At 44.5% G+C, this 17,139-nt stretch overlaps 2 protein-coding genes across 2 annotated transcripts in view; both read right to left on the bottom strand.

Annotated features, from left to right (window-relative positions):
• CSMD2 (CUB and Sushi multiple domains 2) overlaps window positions 1–17,139 on the bottom strand; it is a 597,675-nt gene that overhangs the window by 17,849 nt on the left and 562,687 nt on the right. The window contains exons 57-62 of the mRNA XM_039231736.1: window positions 15,270–15,452; window positions 11,269–11,445; window positions 9,888–10,067; window positions 9,286–9,459; window positions 882–1,055; window positions 471–544 (exon numbers count right to left, since the gene is read on the bottom strand). Of these exons, the coding sequence (XP_039087667.1) occupies window positions 471–544; window positions 882–1,055; window positions 9,286–9,459; window positions 9,888–10,067; window positions 11,269–11,445; window positions 15,270–15,452 (962 nt within the window). The remainder of the gene's footprint in view (window positions 1–470; window positions 545–881; window positions 1,056–9,285; window positions 9,460–9,887; window positions 10,068–11,268; window positions 11,446–15,269; window positions 15,453–17,139) is intronic.
• LOC120231889 (short transmembrane mitochondrial protein 1) lies at window positions 7,066–7,428 on the bottom strand. The gene is made up of 2 exons (XM_039232188.1): window positions 7,236–7,428; window positions 7,066–7,083 (listed from the first exon to the last, which is right to left on the bottom strand). The coding sequence occupies exons 1-2, from the start codon at window positions 7,413–7,415 to the stop codon at window positions 7,066–7,068; spliced, it is 198 nt and encodes a 65-aa protein (XP_039088119.1). The 5' UTR covers window positions 7,416–7,428.

Below are 17,139 nucleotides of genomic sequence, written 5' to 3'. Positions count from 1 at the left end.
CCAGATCCTTTCCTTCTCCGGGGGCTCATTCTGAGATGTGTCTGTAAGGAAGCCCGTCTCCTCCTGGAAGGTGCCCATGGAGCCTGCCTCCCGTGTGGCCCTTGCTCGCTCCTGCTACTCTGTCTACACCCTGTGTCTGTGAGGGGCCGTGAGGACAGAAGGCAGTCTGTCACACTCATTTCTGTCTCTCCATAACCACCTGCCCCATCCACACAGGGCTGCTGGGATGTGCTGGTGTCACTATGTGAGAGTCTGCCCTTGCACATCAGGTTTTCGGATTGACGTAAGTGCTGTCTGTTTCTGAATGGGGCTCCTGTGTGGCACGGTTCAAAGAGGCAGAACACTTCCTGACTCCAGCGTCCATGGTCCTGTTTCCCCCTGGTGCTGTCCCAAGGCAGATCCCCGAGTCCTCTGAAGCTGATAGGAAGGGACAGGAGGCAGGAAAGCCCGATCTTGGCTGACCTCATTACCTGGTATCCCTGGGAATTGTTCTGTATCCCAAACTGCGGCACACCGGGGTCAGCACATGTGGTCAGCGTCGGGTCTGGATTGCGAAACAAAGAAACAGACCACATGGGCCCTGAAGCTTTCGTCGCCTCTGCTCACTCTGAGAAGTAGGGGTAGGTGGGAAAACGGAGCCAGATCCTGCCTTCCCCACCTGTTGACAGCTCCACCTGAGTCTTACCCCTGGGCTGTGTGATCGCTGGCAGCAAGTTCACTCTGGCTATTTCAGCATCACTCCCTGTGCTAAGAAGCTCAGCGGAGGGCTTGTTGTTCCCTTTTGTAAATGAGACCACCGAGGACAGGGAAGGAAGGGCATCGTCCTGGGCTTGAGAGAAGTGTCCATCAGCTGGGACGCTCTGCCCCAGACCACTTCTTACCTATGCAGCTGGGCTGGGTGCCACTCCACGTCCCGTCGGACTGGCAAAACCTCCGTGGGGAGCCCACCAGCACCAGAGGGGGCTGGCACGAGAAGGAGACGGACGACCTGTAGGAGAAGCCTCGGTCCTCTCTCCTCCCGCGGGCTGGGATGCCAGGATCCCCGCAGAACACGGCTGGGAAGACGAAGGGAGAAAGGCAGGTCCGAGTTGCTTTCTAGAACCGAGTTTGCCCCCCCCCCCCCCCCCCCCGGCTGGCTTTCCTCCTGGTTGCACCTGAACCCTGCACATGGGGGCAGCCCTCTCACACCTGCTGCTGTGGGCTTCCTCTCCTTTCCATATTCAAAAGGCTTGTTAAGAACTGCCCAAGTAATGAAGTAATGTTATAGGAAGTGTATTGAGAAAAAATAAACTGCAACTCACTACCCAAAACTTTTTTCCACTTTCACGCTCATTCTCTTCTAGCCTTTGTTCACCTGTGTGTAACCTTGTGTGTGGCTGTGAACCCAGTGTCTGAGTGTTGAAAACCTTGCTTTGTTTGTTTACTAGCCTGTAAACACTCTCCACATTAATGACACTGTTATCACAACTGGCTACATAACTTTGCAATGAAGGGTTGTGACATAACTGTAGTTTATCATAGCCTTTGTATTAGGTATTTTCTTTTTCTTTTTTTTTTTTTATTTCTAGGAGAGAGAGAGAGAGACAGTGTGAGCAGGGGAGGGTCAGAGAGAGAGGGAGACACAGAATCTGAAACAGGCTTCAGGCTCTGAGATGGCAATCAGCACAGAGCTCGACGCGGGGCTTGAACCCAAGGACCATGAGATCATGACCTAAGCGAAAGTTGGACGCTTAACCGACTAAGCCACCCAGGCGCCCCTGTATTAGGTATTTTCTATTACTATAACCTTAGATGCTATAAGACTATATTTTCCCTGGGAGTGCTTAATTAGGGGGATTCCCTAGGAGTGGACTTTGTATGTTTAAAGGTTTAAGCCTGTTTGTAAGTCTTGAAGTGTACTGCCAAATGGCTTTCCAAAGAGTGTGCATTTACACTGCAGCGGATAGTGTATGAATGTGCCCCTTTCATTGAGATCACCAGAGAGATTCTTTAGAGAATGATTACCAAATTCAAATCGTGTGACAGCACATAGAATAAAGGCAGGTCCCTCTTCTGTCCCTTCAGCTCACTGTCTTAAGAGTTTGCATACATAGTTGACTAAAAATCTTATTTCCTTAGGATGCTGCAGAAACAGACCTGTGTTTTAAAGGGGGTTGCCTGCTCCTACACTGTTGGTGGGAATGTAAACTGGTACAGCCCCTCTGGAAAACAGTGTGGAGGTTCCTAAGGAAACTAACAATAGAACTCCCCTATGACCCAGCAATAGCACTGCTAGGAATTTACCCAAGAGATACAGAAATGCTGATGCATGGGAGCACATGTACCTCAATGTTCATAGCAGCACTCTCCACAATAGCTAATTAGAACATGGAAAGAGCCTAAGTGTCCATCAACAGATGAATGGATCAAGAAGATGTGGTTTATCTATACCATGGAATACTACATGGCAATGAGAAACAATGAAATCTGGCCATGTGTAGCAACATGGATGGACCTTGAGGGTGTTATGCTGAGCGAAATAAGTCAGGCAGAGAAAGACAAATATCATATGTTTGCACGTATAGGAGGATTAGGAGGAACTTGACGGAGGAACAAGGGGGAGAAGAAGGGGGGAAATGGTGGGGGAAAGGGAGAGAGGCAAACCATGAGAGACTCTTGAATGCTGACAAAAACTGAGGACTGATGGATGTGGGGGGAGGAGGGATGGGCATGGAGGAGGGCACTTGTGGGGATGAGCACTGAGTGTTATGTGGAAACTAATTTGACAATAAACTATTTGTAAAAAAAATAAATAAATAAAAGGGGTTGCCTGCCGGGTTCCCCCCTCCCCCCCGTATCTCTGGGTCCCATCCCGCTTTTATCAGCAATAATGAAGCAACAGAAAGAGAAATCAAGAAACTTGATCCCATTCACAATTGCACAAAAAACCATAAAATACCTAGGAATAAACCTAACCAAGATATAGGAGATCTGTATGATGAAAACTATAGAAAACTTATGAAGGAAATTGAAGAAGACACAAAGAAACAGAAAAACATTCCATGCTCATGGGTCAGAAGAATAAATATTGTTAAAATGTCATTACTACCCAAAACAATCTACACATTCAATGCAATCCCAATAGAAATTTCACCAGTATTCTTCTCAAAACTAGAACAAACTATCCTAAAATTCACATGGAACCACAAAAAACCCCGAATAGCCAAAGTAATACTGAAGAAGAAAACCAAAATGGGAGGCATCACCATCCCAGACTTTAACCTCTACTACAAAGCTGTCATCATCAAGACAGTATGGCATTGGCACAAAAATAAACATATAGACCAATGGAATAGAATAGAGAACTCAGAATTGGACCCACAAATGTATGGCCAACTAATCTTTGACAAAGCAGGGAAGAGCATCCAATGGAAAAAAGACAGCCTCTTTAACAGATGGTGCTGGGAGAACTGGACAGCAACATGCAGAAGATTGAAACTAGATCATTTTCTCACACTATACACCAAAATAAACTCAAAATGGATAAAGGACCTGAACGTGAGACAGGAAACCATCAAAACCCTAGAGGAGAAAGCAGGAAACAACCTCCTTGACCTCAACCGCAGCAATTTCTTACTTGACACATTCCTAAAGGCAAGGGAATCAAGAACAAAAATGAACTACTGGGACCTCATCAAGATAAAAAGCTTCTGCATGGCAAAGGAAACAATCAAACAACTAATAGGCAATTGATGGAATGGGAAAAGATAGTAGCAAATGACATATCAGATAAAGGGCTAGAATCCAAAATATATAAGGAACTCATCAAACTCCACACCCAAAAAACAAATAATCCAGTGAAGAAATGGGCAGAAGACATGAACAGACACTTCTCCAAAGAGGACATCCAGATGGCCAACAGACATATGAAACGATGCTCAGCGTCCCTCATCATCAGGGAAATACAGATCAAAACCACACTGAGATACCACCTCACGCTGGTCAGAGTGGCTAAAATGAACAAATCAGGAGACTCTAGATGCTGGCGAGGATGTGGAGAAATGGGCACCCTCCTACACTGCTGGTGGGAATGTAAGCTGGTGCAACCCCTCTGGAAAACAGTATGGAGGTTCCTCAAAAAATTAACAATAGAACTCCCCTATGACCCAGCAGTGGCACTGCTAGGAATTTACCCAAGGGATACAGGAGTGCTGATGCATAGGGGCACATGTACCCCAATGTTCATAGCAGCACTCTCAACAATAGGCAAAACATGGAAAGAACCTAAGTGTCCATTAACTGATGAGTGGATCAAGAAGATGTGGTATATTTATATGATGGAATACTAAATGGCAATGAGAAAAAATGAAATATGGCCATGTGTAGTAACATGGATGGAACTCGAGGGTGTTCTGTTGAGCGAAATAAGTCAAGCAGATAAGGACAAAAACCATATGTTTGCACATATAGGTGGATTAGGAGGAAGTTAACGGAGGACGAAGTGGAAGGAGAAGGGGAAAAATAGTTGGGGAGAGGGAGGCAGGCAAACCATGAGAGACTCTTGAATGCTGAGAACAAACTGAGGGCTGAGGGGGGTGAGGGAGAGGGGAAGGGGGGTTATGGGCATGGAGGAGGGCACTTGTTGGGATGAACACTGGGTGTTATATGGAAACCAACTTGACAATAAACTATAAAAAATAAAGGGGGTTGCCTGCAATAGGGATTTTGATGCCTTTTAAAATAAGCATAGAGGGATTCTACCAGTATTTTTGTTCTTAGACCCAATATACTTTTATTTATTTAAAAATTATTTATAATATTTATTTTTGAGGGAGAGAGCTCATAAGCAGGGGAGAGGCTGAGAGAGAGACACACACAGAATCCAAAGCAAGCTCAAGGCTCCAAGCTAGAAACATAGAGCCTGATGTGGGGCTTGAACCCACAAACTGGGAGATCATGACCTGAGCCGAAGTTGGATGCTTAACCAACTGAGCAACCCAGGCACCCCGAACCAATATACTTTTAATCAGCTATCAAGCCCAAAGATAATAAACAACCAGTGGTGTGTGGTGTGGTGTGAGCAGGCTCAGGGGACCACCTGCACTCTTGTGTTGTGTTGGTCAGAAAGCACACTCAGCTTGCACTTCTTTCCTGTAAACACTTGGTGTGGCATTTCTACTCATCGCCAAACCCCGAACAAACCAGCTGCCATGGGGAGCAGCTGAATCAGTCTTCACACTCAGTTAATGTGCTCCACTCAAAAGAAAGGGCCTCATGTCGATCATATGTGGCTCTGAAGTTCCATTTATTGAAGCAGTCTAAAATGAAAAATTAAATTTTATGTCTATTCTTTTTTCCTATCTTCAAAGTTCTAGTGGTAATAACATGAGCTATAAATTTGAGTATGAGTTTCAGAGAAAATTGGAGAAATGATTGTTTTCAGACTCAAATTTGTCACTAACTCACTATGTCAGGTCCCTTTTCTGAGCCTCATCTTCCCCACCAGCCATCTGAGAAGGGACTTCTCCTGCCCACCTCCTGGGATATCTGTTGTGAGAATCAGATGTGACCATGTGTGCAAATGTCCCTTGAGGAGGCAGCACAAAGCACTGTGAAATATAAAATGTTGTCTGTGTGGATGAGCTGATGTGCTGTGACCTCTCAGCGGATAAGTTCACATTTGGATAATCAGAGCAAAGCTAAAGCCCCAGTGTGACTCCTCTTTCTCATTCCTATTTTGCTTTGAATTAAATTCACTTCCTTCTCCATTAACTTTCAAAGAGCATTTATGAAACATCTTTCAGCTTCTGATTTTCTGCTGTTTCTGGAGCCAAATATGTAGGCATGAGCCTTGCCTTCTGAGATCTTAGAATCTAAGTCAGATAACACAGGAAGGTATAAAAGATGAAAGGTACAAATTTTCAACAACATGGCTTGAACATCAATAACATTTAGTGAAAGTACACAGGTGCATTAGGTACTCAGGAGAAGTGGAAGTTGCACATTTCAAATGGTGTGATCAGGGGTGGGGGTGGGGGCGGCACCCTGGAGTAGAGTTGAGAAGCTCCTTACTGAAGACAGAGGAGCTGTCCAGCCAGAGGAAGTAGCATGGAAAGAGATGAGTGGATCTGGGGAACATCTAGAAAGTGGGTGAGGCTGAAAATGGGTTGATCCTGATCTGCTATAGTATGGGGACAAAATCCTTGACCATGTTTAGGGAGTTATATAAGAGGAAGAAATGGTGTTATGAGGATGTGTTTTCAGTAATACAGCAAGAGAATAACTAGGTTTCAGAAACAGGTCTACAGAGGAAGGGATGCAGTCTGGAGGAGGAAGAGAAAACACCAAGAACTGCAGAACGCCCAGATGCAAAGTAGGGACACAGTGATAAGAATTCCATGAGTTACTGCACACCTCAGTGGTCAGCCACTTGTCCATGTTAAATATGTTGTGGAGCACAGTGGGTAAGAAATAAAGATATTTGACTTCTTTTTTTCTTTAAAATTTTAAATGCAAATACATTTTTTTTCATGTGAAAAGGCATAAAATTTCCTTTACAGACAACTTGTCATTTATCCATCATGTAACATCAAATGCACCTATAATCCCTTAAAATGAGTAGGATTCTTTTGAGGGCACAGTGCCAAATCAAAGACATCATTATGGAAAAACACGCATACTCAACTGAATTTCACAGTGGATAAAGGCCATTATTTTACATATGTTTAAACTCTCTCATTCCTGACAAGGTTCTCAGGATATAGTTTCTTAGTTAACGTAGCAAATCAATTAATGATTAAATTAGCAGCTATGGATCTGCCTGATAACAGTATAAAGTAAGTGGATGATTCAGGAGTAAGTGGCTTCTTGACTTTAATTTTAATTACTTTGAAACAACATAATTTAGTACCAAATGTTTAAACACCCATTATAAGTGCTAGACTGTGAAATCAGCATTATTTCTATCTGATCAACTATACAAAACTCACCAATTTTTCTTTAGAAAACAGTAGAAATCCCAAAAGAATAAAAGAGAGACTACTAATGAAAGGTCACGTTTACTAATCTAGCACCATAATTCTAGTCTTAGGCCATCCCAAGTGGCTGCAAGGAGGATGGGAAGAGGTGAGGATGTTGGAAAGGGTAGTTCTGAACTTCTAGCCCCATCTGTTGCTCTAAGGCAATACAGGATCTAACAGAGAGGAAAGCTTTTGGTTCAGATGATAAGGAGCCCTCAAGAACAGGAGAATCAGTACATCCAGAAGGCGGTGCTGGAGTCCGCCTAATGAACTAGGGGGTTTCTTCTTAGCATCCAAGTCCTTTTTAATTTCTTCAAGTTTTTTTTTTTTTTTAGCCAGATTTGGTATGTCATAGTTCTGGGCCAGATACATTCCAGCCACATTGCCAAAAGCAAATCCAAGCAGAAACTGGAGCATGGTATCTGTGAGGAGGGAGTGAAGGGCTCAAGATATTTAACTTCTTAACAGCAACCTACAAGAAAATGGGCTACCAAAGGCAAAGTTCCCAAAGATATCACTTCAAGCATGAAGAATACCCTATATGCTATGATGTGAATGTGGCTATGTGCATGGAGTCAAGGGTTCATAATCATACACAAAATAAAACGGAGGCAGGATCAGTAAGCTATACTCATAGAATCCTCTATGGAAGCTGGGGACTCTAGACTAACCAATCAGAAGTCAGGTATAGACTGAGTTGATCAGAAGTTGCCAAATCCAGGAAGAGGTAGCTCAATGAGCAAGAAGTACAATGGATGACAAAGAAAGAGCAGCCCCATCTTGCTGATAAGGAATGTGAGACCGAAGAAAATAATGATATATCTCTTAAAACTTCTTGGGCTGGTAAATATTAAAAGATATTGGCAAAATCCATTGTTAACGAGGATGTGAGTCAAGAAACAGTCTCATAAACCACTGGTGGGAGTGTGAGTGTGAGTTGGGATGCTTTCTAGAAGACAGTTTGACAACAGGTGTCAGGTTGTAGAGAGCGCGTGCCTGTTGTCTCAGCATTTTCTCTCTCCTAGGACTTCACCACAAGATGAAGAGATGCTATCCTAAGAACATTTACTGAAGGACTGCTTTTAACATGAGTAAAACTAGAGAAACCTAAATTCGTCACCAGTAGGAGAAGATTAAACCAGTTGTGGCATCTACAATAAAGGAATGCTTTATGCTATTACAAATGATGATGCGTAGATCAGTATGGATTGACAGAGAAAGGTGGTGATAGCCTATCAGTGAAGACAAGTCATGAACTAGTATGCACAGCATGATTGAAAACCATTTACAGAAAATTGCATACCTCCTGTTGTATATATATAAGAAAGCATTGTGGTTGGTGTGGAAGCACAGTCAAGAACTTGACCCTGGTTATCTTTGCGAAGTGAGAGTTCAGATGACTATTACATTCTTCTTTGTATTTTCAGATATGGTACTTTTTTTTTTTCTTACAATGACCATAACTCATTGTTCAAAAGCAATCTGGCTATTTCTCAAGAAGAAAAACAAGGTCTCTGAGTCTAGACTCAACCCTGAGCCTTGTTGTTACCTTCCTAAAGTTTCCTTGAATGTGTGCAAAGGCTTGAGGGGTTAACCATGCACTAAATGCTGCCTTTCTTGTGTCCACTTTTGAACTGCTGGTTTAGTTCCTGCTGAAATTTCCCAAATGGAAGCGAATTTTCAGAGGTACGCAAACAATGTTATGGGTATGTTGATAGTCTTCTACGGAATTAGATAAATGCCAAGTAGAAAGAAAAAAAATAGGTCCTAGTGTTTGTCTAAAGCACAGGCACTGAGAAAACCTTCCAGAGCCCAATTATGTGGTATGACAGGAACAAGGGAGTAAGAACAAGTGAGCTCTGTGATGGACTTGGGCTCTTGGGGACACAATTAGGCCAGGTGGATAAGAAATAATTTCTTTCACCAAAAAATCATGAGTGCTCCAGGAATCTTTTTCCATAAAGACACACACATTTCCAGCATGGCTCCCTTCCAGATCTTTGGGAACTATCCTATCCAGTGAACAACTTTTCATGTTAAGAAACACCTCCCTTATCTAGAGCTTCATTTCCTTCCAATGTGACTCCACAGTGTCCACAGCCAGGGCTCTGTTAGGATATTCTCCTTATTTTCCTTTAAACCCTCTCTAATAGTGTCTTTGACAAAGCTTGCCCCTGATTTGGGGGAGGGTACTACCTAGTCTAGGCCTTCCAGTAGCAAAGCTCTAAGACAGGAAGGCAAAGGAGCCAGCAGATAAGATGCACACAGGCCCTGGTGGGCAACTTACGGAAACACTGAGGCAACTCTCCAGTCCAGGATCCATTCCCCTCACAGGTGAGCACTGCAGGCAGGGACAGCTGGTACCCCTCCAGGCAGGCATACGTCACGCTTGAGCCCCACATGAAGTCGGACCCCACCACTTTCCCATTGGGGATGAGCTGAGGTGGTTTGCAGATGATAGCTGGGGGAGGGGGAGACCAAAGCACACTGAGTTCTGGTACCATCCTAGGAAACCAGGCCCTACTCAGCAGCACCGATGTCACTGGTTACCCTGTGCCCTCTGGGACTCTGGGCTAAGCAGGGAGAATCAGGAATGCCTCCTCTTAGTTTGGGAGCTGGGGTCCTTTTGCATTTTACAATGTCCTCAAGTTGACAACCCACTCCTCTCTTTGCCCAGCCCTCCCTTTGATGTTCAAAGCCCAGGCCTTACCTTGGTACCTCCGACTGCCTCCTTGCAGATGTTCAGGGACCAGTCCTCACCTCACACCCCCCTGATGGGATATTAGGGCTCTGACTTGTCACCTCCCTCCCTTCTACATGTTCAAGGCCCATGTCTCACTTTTGTATCTTCTTTGGCCCTCTGTCCACATGTGCAGCCCTCAGACACACCTTTGCAGACTGGCTTGGTACCATTCCATGTCCGGTCCTTGGTGCAGCTCAGCACAGACACCCTATGTGACTCCATCATGTAGCCAGGGACGCACTGATATGTCACAGTTTTGTTGTACCTGAAGTCATTGCCCAGCCGGAGGCCATTGGCTGGAATCCCAGGGTCACCACAGTTTATGACTGGGATAAGGGAAATAAAGCATGGTTCACTTTCAGTACAGACCCCCTTTCTTCCCCGCATTCCAATACCATCCCTGGTGTTCCCTGCACATGGCCAGGAAGGAAGAGGGTCAGATCAGGGATGCCCTGTCTCCTCCTAGACTCCCGGTTCAGTATTGCCCTTTCTCAAGTCACTTTGGTCAAGTCTGCAAAAGTCCTCCCGCATTCCCACTGTCTTCAACCACACCATCCTTACGCACCCCAGCGACCTGCACTATGAAGACCATCTTTATTCAAAGCCCACCCCTTCTAAGAGGAAGTACCCAGAGGGTTTAGGTCCTAAGTGAGGCTGGGGCTCAGAGAGGACAGTTTTCAGGTTGATAAGCCTAATTGTGTTTTTGGGCCTCACAGGACAATTTGTCTGGGGAGAGGTGCATGTCACTACCTGTTCTGCCTTAGGAGGCCTTTGTGGGGCCAGCGGCTCAGCAGCAGGGCCTTGTGACCTTGGAATGGCTGTATATTTGTTATGGTATCAAGTGAGGGTGGGGTTTGGTGGGCTCTGGCCTCGGAACAGAAGTGAACTTGATGTGGGGATTTAGACAGAGCCTGAAGTCATAGGCTAGGGCTTGGAAAGGGGCCGTGTTGTTAGATTCCTTTATCTCATCCCTTCCCTCCATCTGGGCCATACAATGATGTGTTTCCCGAGGAGAAAGGTCTGGGGCTTCCCCTGAGGGGAACGGGAAAGGGGAGCAGTAGGACTGTCTCAGGCTTGGGAGCCAGGCCAGGGGTGGGGTGGGGAATGGGTCCAAGGCTGAGAGGAACCCACAAAGATGGCAGACGGCGGCAGCTTTCAAGTGGGAAGAGAATCAGGCTGAGCCTGGGGAGTTTGTTGTAAAAGAGAACAAGAATGCCCAAGGAACAGGCTAGAGTCTGAGAAATGGCAAATGTATATATTCTCAACCTCCCTGAGCCTCAGTCACCTCATATGTAAGTGGGGCTCCCAGTAGCTACTGGCCAAATGACACAATGCATATAAAACAAAACCCTTAGCTCAGTGGTGGTCACATAGTCCATGCTCAATAATTAGACACCGTCATTCAGGGGTGGATCCCCCTAATGTAGCCAGCCTCCCAGTCTCCCACAGACAGCCATCTTTGGCACAGAGGACCTCGATCACCATGGCCACCACTTGCTGTAGAGCCTAGAGGGCCTGGGCTCTTACCTATGCATTCAGGGTCACTGCCTGTCCAGGTGCCATTGACCGAGCAGTGTCGGCTGAGCAGGCCCGTGGCGTAGTAGCCTTCCCGGCACTCGTAGACGATGGAGCTGGAGAAGCCCAGGCCGTCACTGAACATGACCCTGGCGTTGCTTGGAGTCCCAGGGTTCCCACAAGAGATCACTAGGAAGCCAGAGAAGCATATTATTCCCCAGAACAAGGGCAGGTGGCACGCGGGGGGACTGAGAATGGCCCAGAGTGCAAACTGCGTGCTCTACAAGGACGCTGTGATTGAAATGTCTCTCGTGCTGCTTTCGTGTCTGATCATTTCACCCTCAGAAGGGAAGGTAAGATCTGAATGAATTTTAATTTCTAAAAAGTAAAGACTATATCGCCTAAAATTTTAAACAATTCCTTAATATTACCAAATATCCACTCAGTGTTTAATTTTCCTCAATTGGCCCCTCTTTTATTTTACAGTTGATTTCTTTGAATCATGATTCACATATGACATCTGATGGGCATGTCTCTAAGACTCTTTGAATTCTGAGATTCTCCTATAATTTATCTGTACAGAAACCAGGGCATCTCTCCAGTGGAGTTTCCTTCTTTCTGGACGTTGCTAACTGCACCAGTGAGGTATCGTTGGACTTAATACTCTGTCCCTCACAATTCCTGTAGTCAAGTTCTGCTTCTTGGCAAGGGCGCTTCATAGGTGGTTCTGACTTTCCTACTGCATCACACCAGGGGCCACAGCATGTCTGGTTGTTTCCTAGTTCATGATGTTGAGGCTGATCAGTGGGTTCAGGTTTTTCCACCCAGTCTGGCATTACAATGTTCCCATTAGTTTTTCACTTAATGGTTTAAGCAGCAACTGATGACTGTTGACTAGATTTGTTGTTTTACCAAGGGACAGAAAATGGTGATAATATAGCTCCTATCATTCTTTCTGCATGAGCTAGAGTTCTTTAATCAAGAATTTGCCCATGATCAAATATTTGCTTACCCTGAGATACAATTCATAAAGGAAAGCTGGATAATGTTTGATTTTTTAAAAAATCAGATGTCAGAATAATGATTTGGTTTCCTAGCAAGCTCCAATGGTGACCAATAGTCATTTGGCCGTATGGATTTAAAACTTACTATACTGCTACCCATTGCCACTATTATTCTTATTGATGCTTAAGTTATCCCATCTTTGGCTAGGGGGAGCCTCTCCAAGTTGGCTCCTGCGCTCCTTTGACATGATCTCTCCTGTCTGTGGTAGATTACTTGCTGAAGTGACAAGATGTTTCGTGTTCATGTTATATATCCTGCCCTAGTCCTAGAATTAGCCATTTCTCTAAAGAGCTCTGGTTCCTTTTAACAGAGAATGGATTTAAAAACCACAATCTGAAAATTAAGGGTACTCATTGCTACTGAGGTCATCACTGATACTAGACTTTTAGAATGGGTAGAGCTGGGACAATACATTTTTAAATTGAAAGTTCATTATGAGTTTATGCTGATATTATCAAACCAAACCGGTTTAAGAGTTTTCCTCCTAACTTCTTTATTTTTATAGTGTATCTCCTTAATGCTGAAAATTTTAGTTCTTAATGACAAATAATTTTAATTTGTTTTCAAGTAGTTTCAGAATATTAATATCATTATTATTACTAACAATCCGATTGCTGGAAACAATTTAAGATTTCATTGCCGTTCTCTGTCCTTAGGATATATATGCCATAGTCAAATTCCAATTTTTCAAGTCAGTTCAAATAATTCTGTGGGTTATTGCATCACCAATTTGATATGTAGTTAGATTCATTTTTTTTTTTTTTTTTACAAATAGTTTATTGTCAAGTTGGTTTCCATATAACACCCAATGCTCATTTTGATATTTAGAGATTGCTTCTTTATAGCCTTTGGTTTAATTTTACTTGACTAAGTATATACAACATTTATGTGGTCTCAAAGTCAAATCTACAGATGATTCCTATTTAATGAGCACAATAGATAGGCCTTAACACCCATGGGTTCAAAAAGTATTTACACTGCCTAGGTGCTGGGAACATGGTGGTAGTCATATCCCCTGCCCCTGAGGAGCTCAGTCCATTTTAAGAACCTACCTATAGACAGTTGAATTAAAATATGATGTAATAAGCACTATATTTGAAGGAAAAAGCACACTAAGAAGGGAGGAGATAATTGGGGCTGGAGATAGGAATCTGAGTAGTACCTTGAGGGATAAGTGGGAGCTTGTCAAGGAAAGTCATGAAAAATCATGTACATATCACACACACACACACACACACACATTCAAAAAACATTCACTTCCAGGCCCAAACTCTTAGCCACCTACTTTCTATTCCCTGAACATTCCTGACATGGTGAGCGACTCCATGCTGGGAGCTGAGTGCCATGAAAGGGGACCTGGGTCACAGTGGATATTTAAGAACACACAAAATTCTCCCCCTGTTGATATACTTTACAAACCTCTTACTATGCTTGCAAAATCCTATGGTAACTAACTATGCAAAAGCACCCTCACAGGCAGGATTTCCAGGGATGCCTGGATGGCTCAGTTGGTTAAGCGTCCAACTCTTGATCTCAGTTCTGGCCCTGATCTCATGATTCGTGAGTTCGAGCCCTGCATTGGGTTTCATGCTGACAGTGTGGAGCCTGCTTGAGATTCTTTCCTCCCTCTCTCTCTCCTTCTCTGCCCATCTTGTGTTCTCTCTCTCTCTCAAAATAAATAAATAAATTTTAAAAAACTATAAAAAAAGGACTTTGGGCAGACAAGTAGGAGAGGCCACTAGCTCCACCTGTATCCTTTCCTGGGCAGGTGTCTCCTGATCAGGGGCCAGAGTGTCTCCCCTGGCTCTATAAATCTATTCCACAACTTCAATGTCTAGAGCTATTTTCTGACCAGCTCACGCCTCTGGGATTCACTCTCTGGGGACACTTTGGTTTAAATGGGACCTGTCATCCATTGATCCTACCACTTTTTCACTACCCCTTATTCCGCTCGTAATCCTGCTCCCTTCTTATGCAGCACAGGTGCCAGGATCCATCATAATCCTCACCTTGCATATACCTGCGCCTCTCTGGCCACTTGCTGCCAGCATCTCAGCTGCCTGATAAAACCCCAGCTGTACACCTAACATTTCACCTACCCTGTGCCTGCACCCGTGGACCAAAATGTGGCTGAACAAGAACACAGGCCAATGCTGACTACTGTTACTTTAAATCAATGGCCTCTTTCCTTAAGTGAGCCCTTGGTGCTGCCTGCAATGATCTACGTCCTTATTCTATTTCCTGCCTCCCTTGCTAGGTGACTATTTCATATGGTCTCCTTCCTCTTTCAGCACTTTCTCATATACCCTTACTCTCAGCTTTCCAGTTAGGAGAGTGCTATGTAGGCTGTATTTTAGAGAGAGACAGAGAGAACCAGGGAGCAGCTACAAAAAGTCAGACTCTGGGGACAGAGGTTTTAAAATAAAGCTATTTTCAGAAATTTAGGAGTGTGTGGAGAAATATAATCTCCACCACCAGAGCTACCTCAGGAAACATCAGGAGGGGCTTCTATTAACTTTTAAAGGGTCTTTCAAAATTTAGATTTGTATTTCTTTTGGCACTTTGGGTGCTTGTTAGCAATCTCTTCCCTTAAACTAAACTCCAGGAGGGTGATGTGTGTCTGTCTCGGCCGTGTCCCCGGCACCTACTACAGTATTTGGGACATAGTTGTTGAAGGTAAATGGGAAATAAATGAATAAACAGGCTAAACTTAGTTCCTTGTGGTTTCTTCCCTCCTTAGGTGAGCACAGGGAATCTGTTTGTATTTGGATCACTAATGGGCAGGACTGAGAACTATCTATTGATGACCATTATCCTCCAGGCCAAGGGTTCAAATGGGGCCATGTGTTTTGTCTGCGAGTGTGAGGGCACGTGCTTGGAACAGGAAAACGGGGGAGGAGAAGCTGGGGTTGGGCAAAGGGGAAAAGCAGAATGGTCACATACATTACCTCCACACTCAGGCTGTGTGCCACTCCATGAGCCGTTAGCTTGACAGGTCCGCTCAGACGACCCCCTGAGGGCATGGCCAGCTTCACAGCTGAAGCGCATCAGACTGCCTGGGGCAAAGCTGTCCCCCAAACGGATGCCATGTGCTGGGATCCCTGGGTCACCACAGATTCCCATGCTGGTTCCTATGGACCAGAACCAAACAAAGCCCATTGTTTTAGCATGGATGAGGTGGCAGTGGGGAACTGGGAGAGGAAAACAGTGGACCCCAGATAAGGAAGATGAAGATGGACTGTGTGCCTTGCCCTAGTGACTTGGACCTTACTTACTACCTTACTACCTATCTTACTATGCAGAGGTCAGACAATACAAAGGTCTGAGGTCATGCAGCAAGGGAAGAAAGTAGAGGGAAGACTCTGTGGTAGAGATCAGGTCTTTGACCTCTGGCCCGTGCCAGTGTGGAATGTCAGTGGTCCAAGCCGGCCACCTCTCCTTTTCCTCTTAACCCTTCTCTATAACATCTGCAGATTCTGTGCCCTCTCTGTGTCCAGTTCCAGCATCTTAGCTCAGATGCCCAGTGTTCTTTTTCCCAAACTGTTGTGAGAGCCTCCTAACTAATGTCCCTACCTCCTAAACCCTTCCTGTAACCCAGCTTCTACTTTATCCTCAAACCTTGACATGAACAACCATCAACCATCTGATCTTGTTTCTTTCCTACTGAAACATCTCCACTGGTTTCCCATTGCCTATGGGTTAAGGTCTAAACTCCTTAGTGTAGGTTTGTCTTCTCAATAGCCTGGCTTGGATCTGGATCCTGGGCCTTTAATTGAGGATTTCCTATTCATAAATTATGCAACACTGGTGAATTCTAGTTGAAATGTTTAGACTGTATCATTCCATTCTTTCTTTGCCCCTTGCTTCCTGCTACATCTCTGCATCTATCTGGGTCCTGATATTGTACAGACCCACCCAAGAGAGTGCTAAGGACCCAAGAGGTGGAGGAGGGTAGAGAACAGGAGACAAAGCCACAAGATTTAAGCTTGTGGGAGCCAGGACCCCTCATAATATGAAGCCATACAGGAGACATGATTAGGTCAGACTGGGCCATGGAAAGTATGAGGAAGGAAGAGGAAAATTAAGGAATAAATGGCAACTTTATGAGAAGATAATGTGGAATGTAATTACTCATGAACCCACATGTGTGGGCATCAAATGGTAACATCTGCATGAGCATTTAGTTTCTTGGAGCAAATAAATATTTAAGTCATGTATACCCCACTATTTACTATTTATGCCTTTTCTCGATCTTGGAATTATTTCCTTTTCTAGTTTAGTCTCAGACTGTGAGAATACTATATAATCCCATGTTGCTCTCTACCAAAAAAGGGATATTCATTCAATCATCAACTCAAACATTTGGAAAAAGAGGGCCCACCACATTTGGCTAGATTTTCTTCGCTTTTGAAGTTTTCCAGGGTGTAGCTCATGCAACAGCCTGTACTGGGCCCTCTTGAAGGCAGCTCTGATGGTGGGTACACTAACTCCCACACTGGCCAGCTGACCTCAGCTGCAGCTGCACTGCTGAACAACAGGCCTGAGAACACAACTCTCCAGTTCTAGGAGTTGATTTTTTTTTTTTTTTTTTTTTGTAGAGAGAGCACATGCACATGAATGGGGGAGGGCCAGAGGCAGAGGGAGAACGAGAATCTATCTTAAGCAGACTCCACACTCAGCACAGAGCTCAATGTGAGGCTTGAACTAATGACCATGAGATCATAACCCGAGGTGAAATCAAGAGTCAGATGCTTAACCAACTGAGCCACCCAGGTGTCCCAAAAGCATTCACTCTTTTTTATTTATGTAGTTATGTAG

This window comes from Hyaena hyaena, unplaced genomic scaffold (assembly GCF_003009895.1).
Source record: "Hyaena hyaena isolate Hyena2069 unplaced genomic scaffold, ASM300989v1 scaffold_3, whole genome shotgun sequence".
NCBI lineage: Eukaryota > Metazoa > Chordata > Mammalia > Carnivora > Hyaenidae > Hyaena > Hyaena hyaena.
This window is presented reverse-complemented; position numbering and strand designations above follow the sequence as displayed.

Coding starts and splice junctions, on each gene's coding strand:
- LOC120231889 (XM_039232188.1), bottom strand. CDS start 7,415: ATGCTCCAGTTTCTGCTTGGATTTGCTTTTGGCAATGTGGCTGGAATG.